Here is a 17,328-nt window from a genome sequence, read left to right as displayed (position 1 = left end):
ATACTTATATGTTGATTTTATTTTAATTGATTTTAAGCAGAGCTTGCATGAGATTATGTGTGTTTTATAAAAATATTTTGTGGACTCTTTCTTGAAAAAAATATGTATTTTGATCAACTTTTCTACCTCCAAACAACAACAATGATTCCTAGAAGTCAGTTCTTCAAATTCATTAAGCTATGATTTTAGATGCAAAAAACAAAACAAAACAAAACAATGAATCTATAAATTAGAATATGGAGTTCTATTTTTAACTCTTACAAACTGGAAATCAAGCTAATATGTTCAAGTGATAATGGACTAGAAGAAATAGCACATCACTGCTAAGGAATGAAAGTTTTTTTTAGAGATAACATCCCGTAATTAAATAAGGAAATTAAACCAAAATAAGATTGCTTGCCTAACCTATAGGAATTTTTTTTAATACTAAGTGGAAAACAACTCTTGTCCAAGTCAGTACCATTTAGAAACATAGAAAAAGAGAACCCTAAACAAAGCTGTTTCTAAAATATTTGAAACATATAATGTCTACAAATAAAAAAATGAAAAAGAAGTATCAATATGTCCATCAAGAGGAACAAAGAGAAAAAAGTCACTGGGGAAAAACCTTTTGGTTGATTTCTCAACTACTTCTTTTGAAAAGAAAAAGGAAGGTGGCTAGCACTTCAACTCTAGGCTTTCTGCCTTTATTTTTTTAATACCTCCTAGTCAGTAAAATCAAACAATTAGACTAAAACAGTCTTTCTAAGACTCTGTGTAGCTACAATGGTCTTTGCTTATGCCTCTAAACATATCAAAGTGTCTAAAGGAAATGAACATCCACTTGCATGCTGAATTTATAAATCTAAAGATTTTTTTTCCTCTTGTGAACATATGTTGACATGTAAGCTATGTTTTCTTCATGATGAGCTATTTGCTTGTGCTCATTGTGAATATTACAAGGCCTGATGACCAGAGACTGGGTAGATTATTAAATTTGTAGTAGAAAAATCAGGGAATTTGGAATGTAAAGTTCTGGGTTAAAATCCCAGCTCTATCATCAACAGTAGGACCTTGAGTTAGACACACACAAGCTTAGTTTCTGCAACTATCAAAAAAGGGTTTATATAAATTCTAATGTTCTTTTCAACTATAAAATTATATGACCCATAAAGGGATGACAGTATCATATCATGAACATTTCCTGTTTTTAGTTTTATTTTGTTTCCAGCTAAGGGAAACTGGAGTCAACTGGGAGCTTGAGGGAGATTCTTACTCAGTTATAGTCTTAATTTTCCTTCTCACTGGGAAAGGGGTTTGAGATTCAGGTAAATGAGAGACATAGAGCAATCTAATCTACCCCATCTGGCTTGAAGTAAATTCCTAGAAAAGAATTTAGCAAAATATCTGAGTGGAATAATTGTGATTAATAGTAAAGGTTTCCATTAGGTTAGTTACACAAAAGTCCCATCTTCAAAAGAACTTCTTCCAGGATTAAATTCAAGTGAAACTAGCACTTATTTGTTGATACTGAGTCATAGTGTTGATTTTTCCATCATTTAGCAATTCAAAATCTAAAATATATTCACTTTCCTTAGAAATTTCACAGCATTTAAATTTTATCAGTAGAAGGAAAGCAAACTAGGATAAAAAAATTACAATAATGTGACTACATATAGTTCCAGTTTCTTTCTTCTTCCATCTTAGAAAACTGATATAGTTTTGGAAAATTACCCTACAATTGCAATATTCTTTTAGATTTTGTATATTCTAGTCATTGATAAATAATTATTTAGATAAATGATCTTAATATTTAGCTCACCCCAAATATTATCAGACAGTACCAGCCCTAGGCAAAAGTAGGTTAATACAAAGAAGAGAAATATATTAAATTCAATTTAGTTTTAAAAGTATTATTCTTACTGGCTTGAGTAATGACTCGTGCTTAGTCTTAAAAATTCTTTAGTCAATCAATCAATAAACATGTAAGTCCTAATTTATGTACAACACATCGTGTTAAATGCTGAGGATAAAAACAGAGAGCAAAAGACAGTCCCTTCCCCTCAAGGAGCTCACAATACAATTGGAGAAAGAATATATAAACAAATATATTGAAAGCAAGATAAATATAGGATGAAACATTTACTGAATAGATTACAAACAGGATAATGGCAACATCATAATTCATGCATTTCCCTGAATATATATATTATTTGTGGAAAAGAGTGAGTACAAATTTATTGAATGTAAATTCTTGACTGTGATTTTGCATTTATTTCTGTTAGCCAGCTTATACTTCCTTCTTTTGGTTCTGAGTGCTTCCCTTCCCCCATTCGCATTTTAAATTGTATGTCCTTTAAACTCTTGTGTTTTTAGTTTTTTCATTCACATAAAGTAGGGGAACTAACAAAAGTTAGCTTTTTCATTCACATAAAGTAGGGGAACTACAAATACTGAATATATGAATCTATAAAATCTACAGTATATCACATGTGTGCAGCAGTATGTCCCTAAAATGCCAGGGAATATGCATTTCTTCTCCCCTTCCTCCTTTCCTTCATCTTTTCCCTCTCTCCCTCCTTCCTTCCTTTCTTCCTTCCTTCTTTCCTTCCTTCCTTCCTTCCTTCCCTCCCTTCTTTTTCCCCTCTCTCTCTCTCTCTCTCTCTCTCTCTCTCTCAGCAATTGGGGTTAAATGACTTGCACAGGATAACACAGATAATGGAAGTTAAGTGTTTAAGGCCACATTTGAATTCAGATCCTTCTAACTCTTGGACTGGTGCTTTACCCACTGTGTCCCCCGAATGTTCATTTCTGACTGGCCTGGCATCTTTTTATATCTGTGCATGCATAGAGCTTGAAGTATAGTGTTGCATTTTTGCGTAGTAATTATATAGATGAGCAGATGGCAAATTTAGGAGCAGCAGGTAGAAGGCTTGATAACAGGAAAGGCATCTAACAGCTAAGATTATCTTAAAATACGACATAGATATTTTGAAGAAATTAGAGGATTCTCCTTCATTGGAAGTCTTAAAACAAAATCTGAATGACCTTTTGCCTAGAAGGTTGGTAATGAAACTCAGTTGAAGGAGCCAATGTGGAGTGGACTCATTTTCTGCCAACACTGAAATTGTGTGATTTCGTAAAATTCTGAAGACAGAACACAATTTCTCCTTGTTTCTTCCCCTCTAAATAATTCCTTTCAGAGGTTTCCTATTCTCTCAGCCCTGTGAACAAGTTACTACTACTACTGCTACTACTACTACTGCTACTACTACTACTATTACTACTACTACTACTACTACTACTACTACTGCTGCTGCTGCTGCTGCTGCTGCTGCTGCTGCTGCTGCTACTGCTACTACTATTACTATTACTACTACTGTAATGCAGGAAAAACTGAGGCAAGATAGAGTTTAGAGAATTTTTTAATAGTTTATTTGGATTTCTGAGAGGGAGAGATTTTATGGGACCAAAGAATCTATTTTGATCCCAAGGCTGATGTCTCAAAGCATTCAGCAGCAGCAGCAGCAGCAGCCTTAGCATCAGCACTGAATGTAAGATTCCAATGAAATATATATGGCTCTGAGCGATCAGGGGAGCAAGGCAGGGGGTGGAGTCTGAGCATTGATAAATGGTGGAAATTTCCAGAAACGGACCATCAATCCAGTACTGACAAGGTGGGATAGGACCATAAATTCTTGATAATTAGGAGGATTTAGGAACCAGGATGTCTGAACTCCCCCTTATCTTGAGATTATAGTCACTTACAGTTTATAACCTTAGAGTAGCCAGCCCTAAGTTATATCAATCTTAATGGTCAGGAGGTGGGGTTGCAACCAGGGGGACTGAGGCAGAACAATTTAGGGAAACTGAGGCAGAACAATTTTGGAAACTGAGGCAGTACAATAAAAGGGAACTGTGGCCAACATTACTACTACTCATATTACTACCACTGTCCCCATTTTATAGATGAGAAAACTAGATGAAAAAAAAAGTTATGCTATTGTAAACATAATTTCCAAGGTGTGAATGAGTGAAAGGATACGTTATTCTTACTTGCATACTTGAATAGCTTATTTTGATGGCTTGGTACTATAAAACAGAGTAATGTGCTTAGGTGGATAAAGGAGGAAAGGAAGATGCGGCTTAGTCACATTTTAATTTCTGTGATCAAAATAGAGCCTTTTGGAAATCCTTTATTAGTGTAGGTGGGGGAGAGCTTATCTGTGTCATAGACATAGGAAGCCAAATACAGCAAGTCAGACAGTGGTTTGACTAACATCCTTGTAGCTATGTCTGTATAGCTAGTTAGCAAGCCAACTGTTGCTTAAAACCAAGTCAATATAAGGAGTGAACAGGATGAACAAAACTATTCAAATTGTTATCAGCTCCATATTTTTAATAATAACTTTTTATTGTCAAAATACATGGAAAGACATTTTTTAACATTCACCCTTGCAAAACTTTTGTTCCAAATTTTTCTCCCTCCCTTCTCCCTACTCCTTCCTTGTCCATATTCTTTTCTCTGCATATTTTTAATAACACAATAATAAGATACATTTATGTAACACTTTAAAGTTTGTACAATGCTACACTTATGCTATTTCATTTGATCTTTACAAAAACCCTGTGAAATAAGTGCTATTATTATTATTATTCCCATTTTATGGATGAGAAAATAGTCTAAGAAAGGTTAGATGATTTGCTCATTATCTTTCTAAAGCAGGATTTCTGACTTGGTGTGTTAGTGAAGTCCTTCACAATAAACCCTGTGAAGTTGGTACTACTACTACTATTACTACTACTACCACCACTACTACTACTGCTCCCATTTTATATGTAACTGAGGCTGAATAAGGTTAAGTGATTATATCTAAAGCAAGATTCAAACTTTTGGTAGTCACTGAAGCACTTGGGGAATTTATAATTGGAGACTAGGCAATTAACAATTCTAATCTTGTGCTGATGGACATTTGTTGAAGTCCCCTAGCATAAGGGTGTGGTTGGGATAGAATAGACTTTGAAATTGAATTGTTGAAATAATCTATGGGGATGACTTTTCATTTGGGACAATGCTGCTTCTTGCATTTAAAAGAATTGCAATGATCCCCATAAGGGCAGCTAGGCTGTACAGTGAACAGAGTGTTAGGACTGGAGTCAGGAAGATTCATTTTCTTGAGTTCAAATCTAGCCTCAGACATTTGCTAGCTGTATGATCCTGTGCTAATCACTTAAACTTGTTTTCCTCAGTTTTCTCATCTGTAAAATGAACTGGAAAAGGAAATGGTAAATCACTCTAGTGTCTCTGCCAAGAAAACTCCAAATAAGGTTACAAAGAGTCTGACACAACTGAAATTATTGAAGAACAACAACAAAAAATGATACCAGAAAGTTAATGGTCCCTGCAGGGAGTGACTTAGTACCTTGAGTATTAATGAAGTACTGGTCATAACCAATTTTAGCCAATACAACTGAATTCTAGAAAAGAGGAAGAAAGAGTCAGAACAAAAATGAACCAGCTTAGAAATATCTTTCTAAAATTTGTTATCTTTCTAAAGCTTCTCTAGATTCTCTCTTGGAAAAAAAAATCTTTTAAAGCCCACCTCAAATTAATATTCTGTGTTTCCCATTTCTCCTCCCACATCCTACCATTGTCATTGAAAAACATCTGTGGAAAATATGATATTTTGTGATTCAATGTCAATAATACCAGCCTCCATTTATACAGTACTTTAGACATGCAAAGTAGTTCACACATTCATTATCTCATTCATGGGTCTCAACACCACTGGAAAATGGGTTCTATTGTTAGCCTTCTTTTATGAGAAGATAACATTCTCAAATACCTAGTTTGAGGACCCCAGACTTGGAACCATCCTTTAGGGGAGCTAGGTTTCAAAGAAAAGAAATGACATTATGAGTCGATTTCTTTCTTTCTTTCTTTCGATACATTTCACTTTATCTCTTTTTTAAAAATTTTTATTGATGGAACATATGCCTGGGTAATTTTTTACAACATTATCTCTTGCACTCACTTCTGTTCCAACTTTTTCCTTCCTTCCCTCAACTCCCTCCCCTAGTTGGCAAGCAGTCTTATACATATTAAATATGCTATAGAATATCCTAGATACAATATATGTGTGCAGAACCGAACAATTCTCTTGTTGCACAGGGGGAATTGAATTCAGAAAGTAAAAATAACCTGGGAAGAAAAAAAAATGCGAACAGTTTTCACCCATTTCCCAGTTTTCCTTCTCTGGGTGTAACTCTTCTGTCCATAATTGATCAGTTGGAACTGAATTAGATCTTCTCTTTGTTGAAAAGATCCACTTTCATCAGAATATGTTCTCATACAATATCATTGTTGAAGTGTATAATGCTCTCCTGGTTCTGCTCATTTCACTTAGCATCGGTTTATGTAAGTCTCTCCAAGCCTCTCTGTATTCATCCTGCTGGTCATTTCTTACAGAACAATAATATTCCATAACATTCATATACTACAATTTACCCAACCATTCTCCAATTGATGGGCATCCATTCATTTTCCAGTTTCTAGCCACTACAAACAGGGCTGCCACAAACATTTTGGCACATACAGGTCCCTTTCCCTTCTTTAGTATCTCTTTGGGATATAAGCCCAGCAGTAGCACTGCTGGGTCAAAGGGTATGTACAGTTCGATAACTTTTTGGGCATAATTCCAGATTGCTCTCCAGAATGGTTATATTCATTCACAGTTCCACCAACAATGTATCAGTGTCCCAGTTTTCCCACATCCCCTCCAGCATTCATCATTCTTTTTTCCTGTCATCTTAGCCAATCTGACCGGTGTGTAGTGGTACCTCAGAGTTGTCTTAATTTGCATTTCTCTGATCAATAGTGATTTGGAACACTCTTTCATATGAGTGGAAATAATCTCAATTTCATCATCTGAAAATTGTCTGTTTATATCCTTTGATCATTTATCAATTGGAGAATGGCTTGATTTCTTATAAATTAGAGTGAATTATTCTTACTGTGAAATATTTTACACATGATTTATAGGCTGATAGTATGATTTTATACTAGGATCCTTAGGATTCTTTTTCATTTCTTTATTTTAGTTGAGATCTATAGTTTTATCAATGTGGGGAAGCTCCAGTGAGAAATCTTCCCCCGGTGATAGAGAATGGCAACTCATCTATGTAACTGTTTGGTTGGTTGGATCCTAAGAGATTGGGTGACTTGAACATGATCATACAGTTAGTAGAAAAGAGAATTTGAACTCACTTTTTGATATAATTCCAGCCATTTATCCACTGCCCTATTACTTCTCATGCCAGTCATAACTGCTGCTTTATTATTGACAATAGTGATGAAGACTTTGGAGAGATAAGGGTAGGAAAATAGCTTGCTGCAGCAAAAAGAATCTTGGATTTGGAGACAGAGGTCCTGGATTCAAATCCTGATTTTGCCATTTGCCACTACTTGTATGTTCTTGTGCAAATTACTTTTCTGTGCCTTAATTCCTTAGCTAAGTGATATAATGGGTATAGCCTGGAGTCAGGAAGAACCGAGTTCAAATACAGTGACAGACTAGTTGTATAACCATGGGTGAATCACTTAATCTCTGCCTCACTTCCCTCAGTTGTAAAATGGGGTAATAATAGCACCTGCCTTGAAGGGTTGTTGTGAAGATAAAATGAGACAATAATATTAAAGCATTTATCACAGTTCCTGGCATATAGTAGGCCAAATAAATACTTCTATTATTATTATTGTTATCATCAACTGTAAAGTGAGGTGTTTGGACTAAATAGATTCTAAGGTCCCCTCTGGTTTGCTATCTATGATGCTATAAAAATGAGGAAAATGAGCACAATAAAGGCATGTTGTTCATTCAGCTAGCTTTAGTACTGGTGATCTACTTAATTAGGAGGAGAAGAAAGATGCATTTTAAAAGATGTTCCACACATCTCATGATAACTCATGATACTGCAGATATTAGAGTTTCCTAAATAATCTTCTTAAAAGATATCACTCATGGGTTAGGTGGCATATTGGGTAAAGAGTTGGACTTGGAGTTGCGAAGTTTTGAATCTGAATTCTTCCACTTAGTACTATCTGATCCTGTGTGGTCACTTAACCTCTATCTGCCTCAGCTTCTTCATCTGCACCCCAAAGGAGTTGAATTCATGGACTTTTCTAGTTCTAACTTTGCTCCTATGGTCATTCCGCTTTTCTGACCAAAAACTTTCATCAACTCTCCTCTTTGTTAACATTATAAACATTGTAAACATTATAAACCTGCAGTTCAAAGACCTTTACCATCTGGCTCTATCTTCCTTTTAAAGTCTTAAACTCACATGTTTCTCCTTTATAGAATCTAGATTTAGTCAAATGGGATGATATTGCATCATCAGTTCTCATCTCATCTGCCATTTTGGTATTTTTGTTCACAACATTTCATTTTTGGAATTAGAAATAATCCTCCTCATTAGATTGGAAACAAACACTTTGAAAGTAGGGTCTTTTTCTTATCTCTATGAAGCCTAGTTTCTTATATAGCATATGACACCTAGCAAATACTTTTGAGCTGTAGAAAGATTTTTTGAAAATTTTTTCACATAAAATTTAGTATTTTTCACTTTGGGAATCAGAGAAAAATGAATTACTATGATATAGAAAAATTAACTCTCATGCCCCAAGTTTCCCTGTCCTCCCAGATCTGTAAAGCTTTCAAAATAAGTACAAAGAAAGTATGTCTGTTAGATGCAGGGAACAGCTTTTCAGACTTATTCAATGGCGTTATTTTTTTTTTGTAGTTGCTATGGGTGACATGGATGCTAACATACTATAAACATTTTTTTCTTTAATATGATGCATGTTATTTCTGTGTGGGAAATAGTGGCTTAAGAATAGCCTTCATGAATCATTTGCAATTATTGAGTTACTGGCATCAAATTAAAAACAATAACAACAACAACAACTGACAGCATTCTTTTCCTTCTTGTGCTTGAAAGTGATTATCTCAATATCTACTTATATCACTTTATGGTAACAAGAGATTTACCTTTCTTTGTACATATGCATTTCATGAACATATTTGTATGATGTTGTCCAAGGAGAATTTGGGTTTAATGTGGACTCCTCTGCCCTTGAGAAATTTATAATTTAATGAAGAAATTAAAATAAAAAGAGAGTGAAAAGGGCAGGTAGATGAAAAGGGCTAATTGAACAATGTATATTAGCTATGTTGGTATAAGAAAAAAAGGCTGGGCAATCAGGAGAGTCCTGGGTTCAAATCTCACTTCTACTAGCGCTTCAACTGTATCTAAGTCTTTTGACCATTTTAGCTTCTCTTTTCTCACCTACAAAATGGAAATAGTAATGTCCTGATAATCTACAGTTTCTCCACACTATCAAAATGAACTAATGAATAAATGAACAAATGAAAAATATTTATTAAGCCCTTATTAGATGCCAAATACTGTGATACCAGAGAAAGTGAGGCAAGCAGAGATTATTTTTTAATCTTTAATGTGGAGTTTAAGCTATCTGAGCAAATGAGACTCTTGTCCAAAACATTTGGTGCAGATAAACTGAGGCAGGGAACTTATAAAGATTTTTAACTAACTAAGGTTTGCAAACAGAATACATAACCTGAGTATACAATCTTATAGGGGAAACAAAGGCAGATAAAGGGGGCAAAAGATACTGGGAGGATGGACAAACCATAATTCCAGGAAAGGACCATAACTTAATCCTGGCAGAATAGGGGTTCAGATAAGAAGGTCATGGGTAGGATACATTGAGGTTTGGGGCAATACTCAGAAGGAGGAGGAATTATTTTAGCAAGTATCAAAATAAATCACTGGGAGTTTATGACACAATGGTATGTAAAGGTGATCAGAGCTTCAAGGTTTTTCCTGGGCTCTTTTTTAAAAAAAAAAAAACAAAAAACCTCAGTTTCCAGTCCTAATGGCAAGGAAAGGGGAGGTGGCTCTGATTAATTGTCCAGGGCTCAACAATACTATGCAAAGAGCTAGAGAAAGACAATCCAATCCCTGCTTTTAAGGAACTAATATTCTTTAAAGAAAAATTGTTAATTTTACTGATATCTCTTACTTTTATTGGCCTACACTATTACTCTTCCCATTTCCTCCAAGAGAAAGACAATGAATTTTGGTGACTTGGTGAAGTACTCTCTTGAGTGACATACTTGTGAACAGAAAGATCTGAATTCAAACTTCAGACACTTATTAGCTGTATCACTTAACTTCTCTTGATCTCAGTTACTTCATCTGTAAAATAGGAATAATAATACCACCTATCTCCTAGGGTTGTCATAAGGAGTAAATGATATAATTTTTGCAATCCTTAAAGTGTTATATAAATGCTAGCCATTATCATTGCTGGGAAAAAAGTCAATGAAACTTAACAATATATGGAGAAAGGAGTTTGCATTCTAACAAAGGGAGATTGAATATATAGGCATGGTAGACAAGAAAGCCAGTTTTGATCTGGAAAGTCAGGGATGGTGAATGAAGTTATAAGGGAGTTGATTAACATAATTTTCCAGAAATAATGTTGAATTGTTTATGGTTCCCAGGAGCTAGAATTGGAAAAAGAAGTAGTGATGAAGTGTGGATAGTGATACACTAATGCTGCATCAGAACCAAGAAAATAGCTAGAGTGCATGGATGAATGGATGGATGGATGGATGGATGGATGGGATGGGATGGGAAGTATGATCTGGGCTCATCTAGGGCTGACTAGATATAGCAGACTAGTCAACAAGTCAATTTAAATCAATAAGAATTTATTAAATGCTTACTATAGGCTAAGCAAAAAGGGATAAAATGAAATATAAAAAGAAACAAATACCAAGCCTGTCCCTGAACTTAAAGAACTCAGTTTCCTGGGGAAGACCATAAATAATTATATGTAAATAAGATAGATAGGAGATAAACTGAAGAGGGAAGGAATGAACATTAAATGAGATTGGGAAAGTCTTCTTGAAGAAGGTAGGATTTTACTTGGAACTTGATGAAGCTGAGACAGGAGAGCATTCCAGTGAAAATAAATGGAATCAGGAGATGAAATATCATGTGGAAGAAACAATAAGGTGACCAGTATTGAGTAAACATAGTGCATAGTTTTCTATGGACCTGGAGTCAGAAAGACTCATTTTCTTGAGTTAAAATTTGGCCTCAAACACTTACTAGCTGTGTGACTCTGGGCAAGTCACTTTAACCTGTTTGCCTCAGTTTCCTCATCTGCAAAATGAGCTGGAGAAGGAAATGGTAAACCATTCCAGTCTTTGTCAAGAAAACCCCAAATGGGGCCACTAAGAGTCGGATACAACTAAAAAACAAATAAACAATAACAAAATGAAAAAATTGGATGAGATTTTTCTTATATTTATAAAGCTTTTGATTTTTAAAAAAATTTTTATTATAGCTTTTTATTTGTAAGATATATGCATGGGTAATTTTTTAGCATTGACAGTTGCAAAACCTTTTGTTCCAATTTTTTCCCTCCTTCCCTCTACCCTGTCCCCCAGATAGCAGGTGCACCAATACACGTTAAATATGTTAAAGTATATGTTAAATACAATATATGTATGCATAGCCATACAGTTATTTTGTTGCACAAGAAGAATCAGACTTTGAAATAATGTACAATTAGCCTGTGAAGGAAATCAAAAATGCAAGCGGACAAAAATAGAGGGATTGGGAATTCTATGTAATGGTTCACACTCATTTCCCAGAGTTCTTTCAATGTGTGTAGCTGGTTCTATTCATTATTGAACAAATGGAACTAATTTGGTTTATTTCATTGTTGAAGAGAGTCACGTCCATCAGAATTGATCATCATATGGTATTATTGTTGAAGTATATAATGATCTCCTGGTAATGCTCATTTCACTCAGTATTAGTTCACGTAAGTCTCTCCAACCCTTTCTGAAATCCTCCTGCTGGTCATTTCTTACAGAACAATAACATTACATAACATTCATATACCACAATTTATTCAGCCATTCTCCAATTGATGGGCATCCACTCAGTTTCCAGTTTTTAACCATTACAAAGAGGGCTGCCACAAACATTTTGGCACATACAGGTCCCTTTCCCTTCTTTAAGATTTTTTTTTGGTTATAAGCCCAGTAGTAATACTTCTGGATCAAAGGGTATGCACAGTTTGATAACTTTTTGAGCATAGTTCCAAATCACTCTCCAGAATGGCTGGATGTATTCACAATTCCACCAACAATATATCAGTGTCCCAGTTTTCTCACATCCCCTCCAACATTCACAATTATCTTTTCTTGTTATCCTAGCCAAACTGAGAGGTGTGTAGTGGTATCTCAGAGTTGTCTTAATTTGCATTTCTCTTTATACAACTAGAAATAGTTTCAATTTCTTTATCAGAGAATTGTCTGTTCATATCCTTGGACCATTTATCAATTGGAGAATGGCTTGATTTCTTATAAATTAGAATTAATTCTCTATATATTTTGGAAATGAGGCCTTTGTCAGAATCTTTGACTGTAAAAATGTTTTCCCAGTTTATTGTTTCCCTTCTAATCTTGTCTGCATTAATTTTGTTTGTGGAAAAGCTTTTCAATTTGATATAATCAAAATTTTCTATTTTGTGATCAATAATGATCTGTAGTTCTTCTTTGGTTACAAATTCCTTCTTCCTCCACAGGTCTGAGAGGCAAACTATCCTATGTTCTTCTAATTTATTTATAATCTCATTCTTTATGCTTAGATCATTCCTGTTCATTTTCTCTGTTTTTGTTGTTGTTCACTTGCATTTTATTTTCTTACTTAGTTACTTTCTTTTTTTGATCTGATTTCTCTTGTGCAACAGGACAATTGTATAAATATGTTTATATATATATTGGAGTTAACATATATTTTAACATATTTAACATATATTGAATTGCTTGCCATCTGGGGGGGGGGAAGAAAGAGAAAATCTGAAATACAAGAGTATGCAAGGGTCAATGTTGTCAAATTATCCATGCATATATTTTGGAAATAAAAAGCTTTACAGTAGTTACCAAAATATCCATTTAATATTCTTATAATTGACTGTAGTTTGACTTTCAAAGCCCTCTATCATTGGGTTCTCCTGCAACTATCCTACCTGATCATACACTACTCTCCTTACAAGAATCTTTGAGGGAGGAATTTTGCCTTATACTTCTTTGAATTCTCAGCATCTAGTAGTAGAGTGGGGGCACACATTAAATACTCAATAAATGTTGATCAGGTGTGATGATGGTAAATGCCAGGCCAGTTTCTTCACTGTCTCATGGGCACATCTTGTGTATTCATGGTTTTGGCACTTTGGATTCATTGGCTCTATCATCTGTATGACCTTGGGCAAGTCACAGTATATTATCTTTTAGAAACTCACATTTAGAAGGGACGTCTAGTTCATTCTGAACAGGAACCTTAGCCTTTCCTTTAATAGCCTTAATGTCTATTCTAGTTCTAAAACCCTAGAGTCCTATGATTACATATTTTCCTGAAGTAAAATGCCTTTTTCAATATTCTCCATGTATCACTTCAATCAGACACAACTTTATTAGGCATCTACTACATGTAAGACATTGTGATAGGCACTTTGGATAAATGAAAATGAAATAGTTCTTGCTTTCAAATAACTTGATTCTGTTTTCATTCTATCTGTTCCAGTTTTTACTGAAATCCCTCTTAGACCATAAAATATTACCTGATTATCCTGGGCAACATGGAAGCTTTCTTTTCTATCAATGAATGAGAGGCATTCTGATATTCTAAAACATAAGATCTTTTATCCTTATCAAATATTCTGATAAAGAGGGAGGGGAGGTTTTGCATGACTGAGCTTTGAGCTCATATTATAAACTGAAGCAGAGAAACTGAGTCAGGACTGGGTCAGGATAATTAGGGAGACTGAATCAGGAAAATAAAAGAGAATGGAGGTATAATATGATAACTGAGTTCTTGAAAGCTATGCCAGTAGAGCACTAATTTTGGTAGATCCTAACAAGGCAAAATATATTCTTCACAAGAGACTCATCCAAGGTCATCTAGCTAAACTTGAAGAATATTGGTTACCAGAAGATGAATTTTTTTTGGACATAGCCGTTCATGAAACTATCTTATTAAGGCATTGCAGAGTTGAATTCTGCAGCAATGGAAGGGATATCCACACTAATAAAACTCTTGAAGTGTTAAAGAATGTAAATTAATTCTAATTAAATGAGTTATTATTCTACTTGGCTTAATTTTTATGCTTTGAAGAATTTCCTCCAATCAATGCTTGTTTTCATTATGTTGCCTTCTTTATTTTCTTCTTAGAGTCTTCTCACATCTTCTTTGTCTTTCTTTTAGAGATAGAAAGATATTATATCTGAACTATCCTTATCCATTTCCTTACACTTTTGATCATCCAAGTTACCGCCATGAATGAGGTAAGTCTGCTTTATGATTTAGAGTAAGATTTTTGATTTCCAATGACCACATTGCTGTGCTCTAACTGTCTTTCTTTTATACTTTCTAGGGACCAGAAAATTCAAGCAACTATGAATACTTCAATGATTATAGTGCCATTCCTACCAGTACGGATTATTTCTTTGGTGATGGAGTGCTTTGTTTTATGGGGGATGTCAGAAACTTCACAATGTATTTTTTACCAATTGCATACTCCTTTATCTGTGTCTTTGGCCTTCTGGGGAACATTTTAGTGGTGATCACCTTTGCTTTCTACAAGAAAGCCAAATCCATGACTGATGTCTATCTCTTTAATATGGCCATAGCAGACATATTATTTGTTCTTACTCTTCCATTCTGGGCTGTAAATCATGCTACAGATTCATGGAAATTTAGCAACATTATGTGCAAACTGACTACAAGTATATATGCCATCAACTTTAACTGTGGAATGCTTCTCTTAACTTGTATCAGCCTGGACCGATACATTGCTATTGTACAGGCAACCAAGTGTTTTAGGCTTCGAACACGGACATTAGCATACAAGAAGATGATCTGTCTGATGGTGTGGCTCTTCTCAATCATAATCTCTAGCTCAACTTTTATAATCAACCAAAAATACACAATACAGGGGAGGGAGGTATGTGAAGCCAAATACCACGTGACGTCCAAGGCAGTCAAATGGAAAATACTCACTTTGTCTCTTCAACTTCTTTTTGGTTTCTTTATTCCTTTGATGTTCATGATATTCTGCTACATGTTCATTGTCAAAACTTTAGTGCAGGCTAACAATTCTAAGCGGCATAAAGCCATTCGGGTGATTATTGTGGTGGTCCTCGTTTTTTTGGTCTGCCAAGTGCCCCATAACATGGTTCTTCTGGTGGTTGCTAACAATACAGGTCGGCAAAGATCCTGCAGTGATGAGAAGCTCATAGCTTATACAAGGAGTGTCACAGAAGTTCTGGCTTTCCTGCACTGCTGCCTCAACCCAGTACTTTATGCATTCATTGGGCAGAAATTTAGGAATTACTTTCTGAAGATTATGAAGGATCTATGGTGTGTGGGCAGGAAATATAAATCAGCAGGCTTCTCTTGCTCTAAGATCTATTCTGAAAGCTACATTTCTAGACAGACTAGTGAAACCTTTGAGAATGAGAATGCTTCATCTTTTACTATGTAGTGTACTGTGCTTAAAATAATCACAACAGATTTTAGAAAACTATGTCAAAGAATTTTCTTATCATCCATAGCATAGTCACTTCTAGATTGTTTGGAAGTAGTAGAAGAACAGCATGGATCACTGAAAACTGCAAAAAAAAAAATAGAAACTAAAACACCTCTAACTATTTTTAGTCAATAGGTCAAAAACTCTTACCTAAATAAATCTCTTTCAAGCTTGAACTTCCATCTCTTTAATTCCTCTACCTACTCTCAAGCATTTCAGTGAAGTTAAATAATCATAAAACAGGCAGTAGGAATTGAGAAGCAAGCAACTTAGAATAGCTAAGCTAGGAAAATGTCTCTTTGTGGAATAAGAAGTGGTTATGTTAACAGAAATTCATTAAATATTAGATGGAGAGTGAGAAGAAACTTTAGAAGATATCTAGCCCAACCCAGTAATATAAAAGTATGGATATTGAGAATCTGAGTGATTAAGATACTTGCCTACTTTACATAGGCAATACATTTTAGAACTGGTATTTGAACCCAGATTCTTTTCCAAAGTAGTTCAGGAATCTCTGTGAAAAAAATAGTCAATATTGTAGTGGACTGAAAAAAAGCTAAAACTAAAAAAAATCTACAAAAATCCAAAAAAACTGGTAAAGAAATCTCTACCTTTTGTGGTTGGTATCTATTTTATAAGCAATTAGGAAATCGACTAATATTACTACTTTTTAAAAAACAACTTATGTTGCAATAGTTTTTTTTTTAACCTCACTTTTACAATTAGTGAACTTTTCTGAGGCAGAGTAGAAACAGCTTTTATTTCCTCTATGTTACATAGTAGAAAGACTGGGGAATTCTGATTATTTACTCTCAATTTATTTACTCAGTTAATCATTATATATGCAGTATTTGACTTCTTAATGATTCTTTAAATGATCTGACTTTGAAAGAGAGGTTTGCTCTGATATATTTTCAATTACTCTTTCTACCATGTCTGAGAAATTACATAATCCAGATGTTTTCTTAAAGTAGCATGTAGATACAGAATAATCATTGGGAAATAAAAAAAAACAATAGTCTATATAAAAAATATTGAAATATGTATCAATGAAGAATGCTTCACAAAATACTAGATTGCATTTATAGCCCTTTTCTAAGGTGATGTCTAAAGATTAAAGAAATGTATAATTACACAAGAGGTTTATAAAATAAAATCTTATCACACATTTTAAAAAGTTTTTGAATGAGTATACCAATTATTGCATTGACATATGAAAGTTTGGGAAGTTTTCACTATCCTAAATCATCAGGTACATGGAAAGTTGTCTGTCATCCAGGACTCTGATGATGTTCTAGATAACTAGGTGGGGTTGGCAGAAAAAGTCTGAAGTTCTAATAATGTTATTATACTCCCCAAGGCAAGCAGAAAAGGGCACTAATGGGGATCACCTCAGCCCTCTAATCCACTCCTGTGGAGACCTTAAGAAACCCCACATTATTGTATCCAATCAGGAAGTCAAGTTATGATGTCAAACCCTCAATAATAAGTTTTGTCTATAAATCTGCCCATGGTTTATACCATCTTTTACTAAAGCCCTTTTTAGAGGGTCAAGGTGTTCTGCTTCATGGTATCTTTCTTTTCATCCTCTCCCCTGTGGTGTCTTTCTCCTTACTCCATCTCTCCCCCAAGTTTCTTGGTGCTTTTCTCTTTGT

At 34.7% G+C, this 17,328-nt stretch overlaps 1 protein-coding gene across 1 annotated transcript in view; it reads left to right on the top strand.

The window, feature by feature from the left end:
• CCR6 (C-C motif chemokine receptor 6) overlaps positions 1-16,841 on the top strand; it is a 36,878-nt gene extending 20,037 nt beyond the window's left edge. The window contains exons 3-4 of the mRNA XM_031937498.1: positions 14,350-14,429; positions 14,519-16,841. Coding sequence (XP_031793358.1) covers positions 14,421-14,429; positions 14,519-15,628 — 1,119 coding nt within the window. The 5' untranslated portion in view covers positions 14,350-14,420 and the 3' untranslated portion in view covers positions 15,629-16,841. The remainder of the gene's footprint in view (positions 1-14,349; positions 14,430-14,518) is intronic.
• The last annotated feature ends 487 nt before the right edge of the window (positions 16,842-17,328 follow it).

The sequence above is a fragment of the Sarcophilus harrisii genome, chromosome 4 (genome assembly GCF_902635505.1).
Source record: "Sarcophilus harrisii chromosome 4, mSarHar1.11, whole genome shotgun sequence".
In the NCBI taxonomy this organism is placed as follows: domain Eukaryota; kingdom Metazoa; phylum Chordata; class Mammalia; order Dasyuromorphia; family Dasyuridae; genus Sarcophilus; species Sarcophilus harrisii.
Note: the sequence above shows the minus strand (reverse complement) of the source record. Positions and strands in the feature narration are given on the sequence as shown.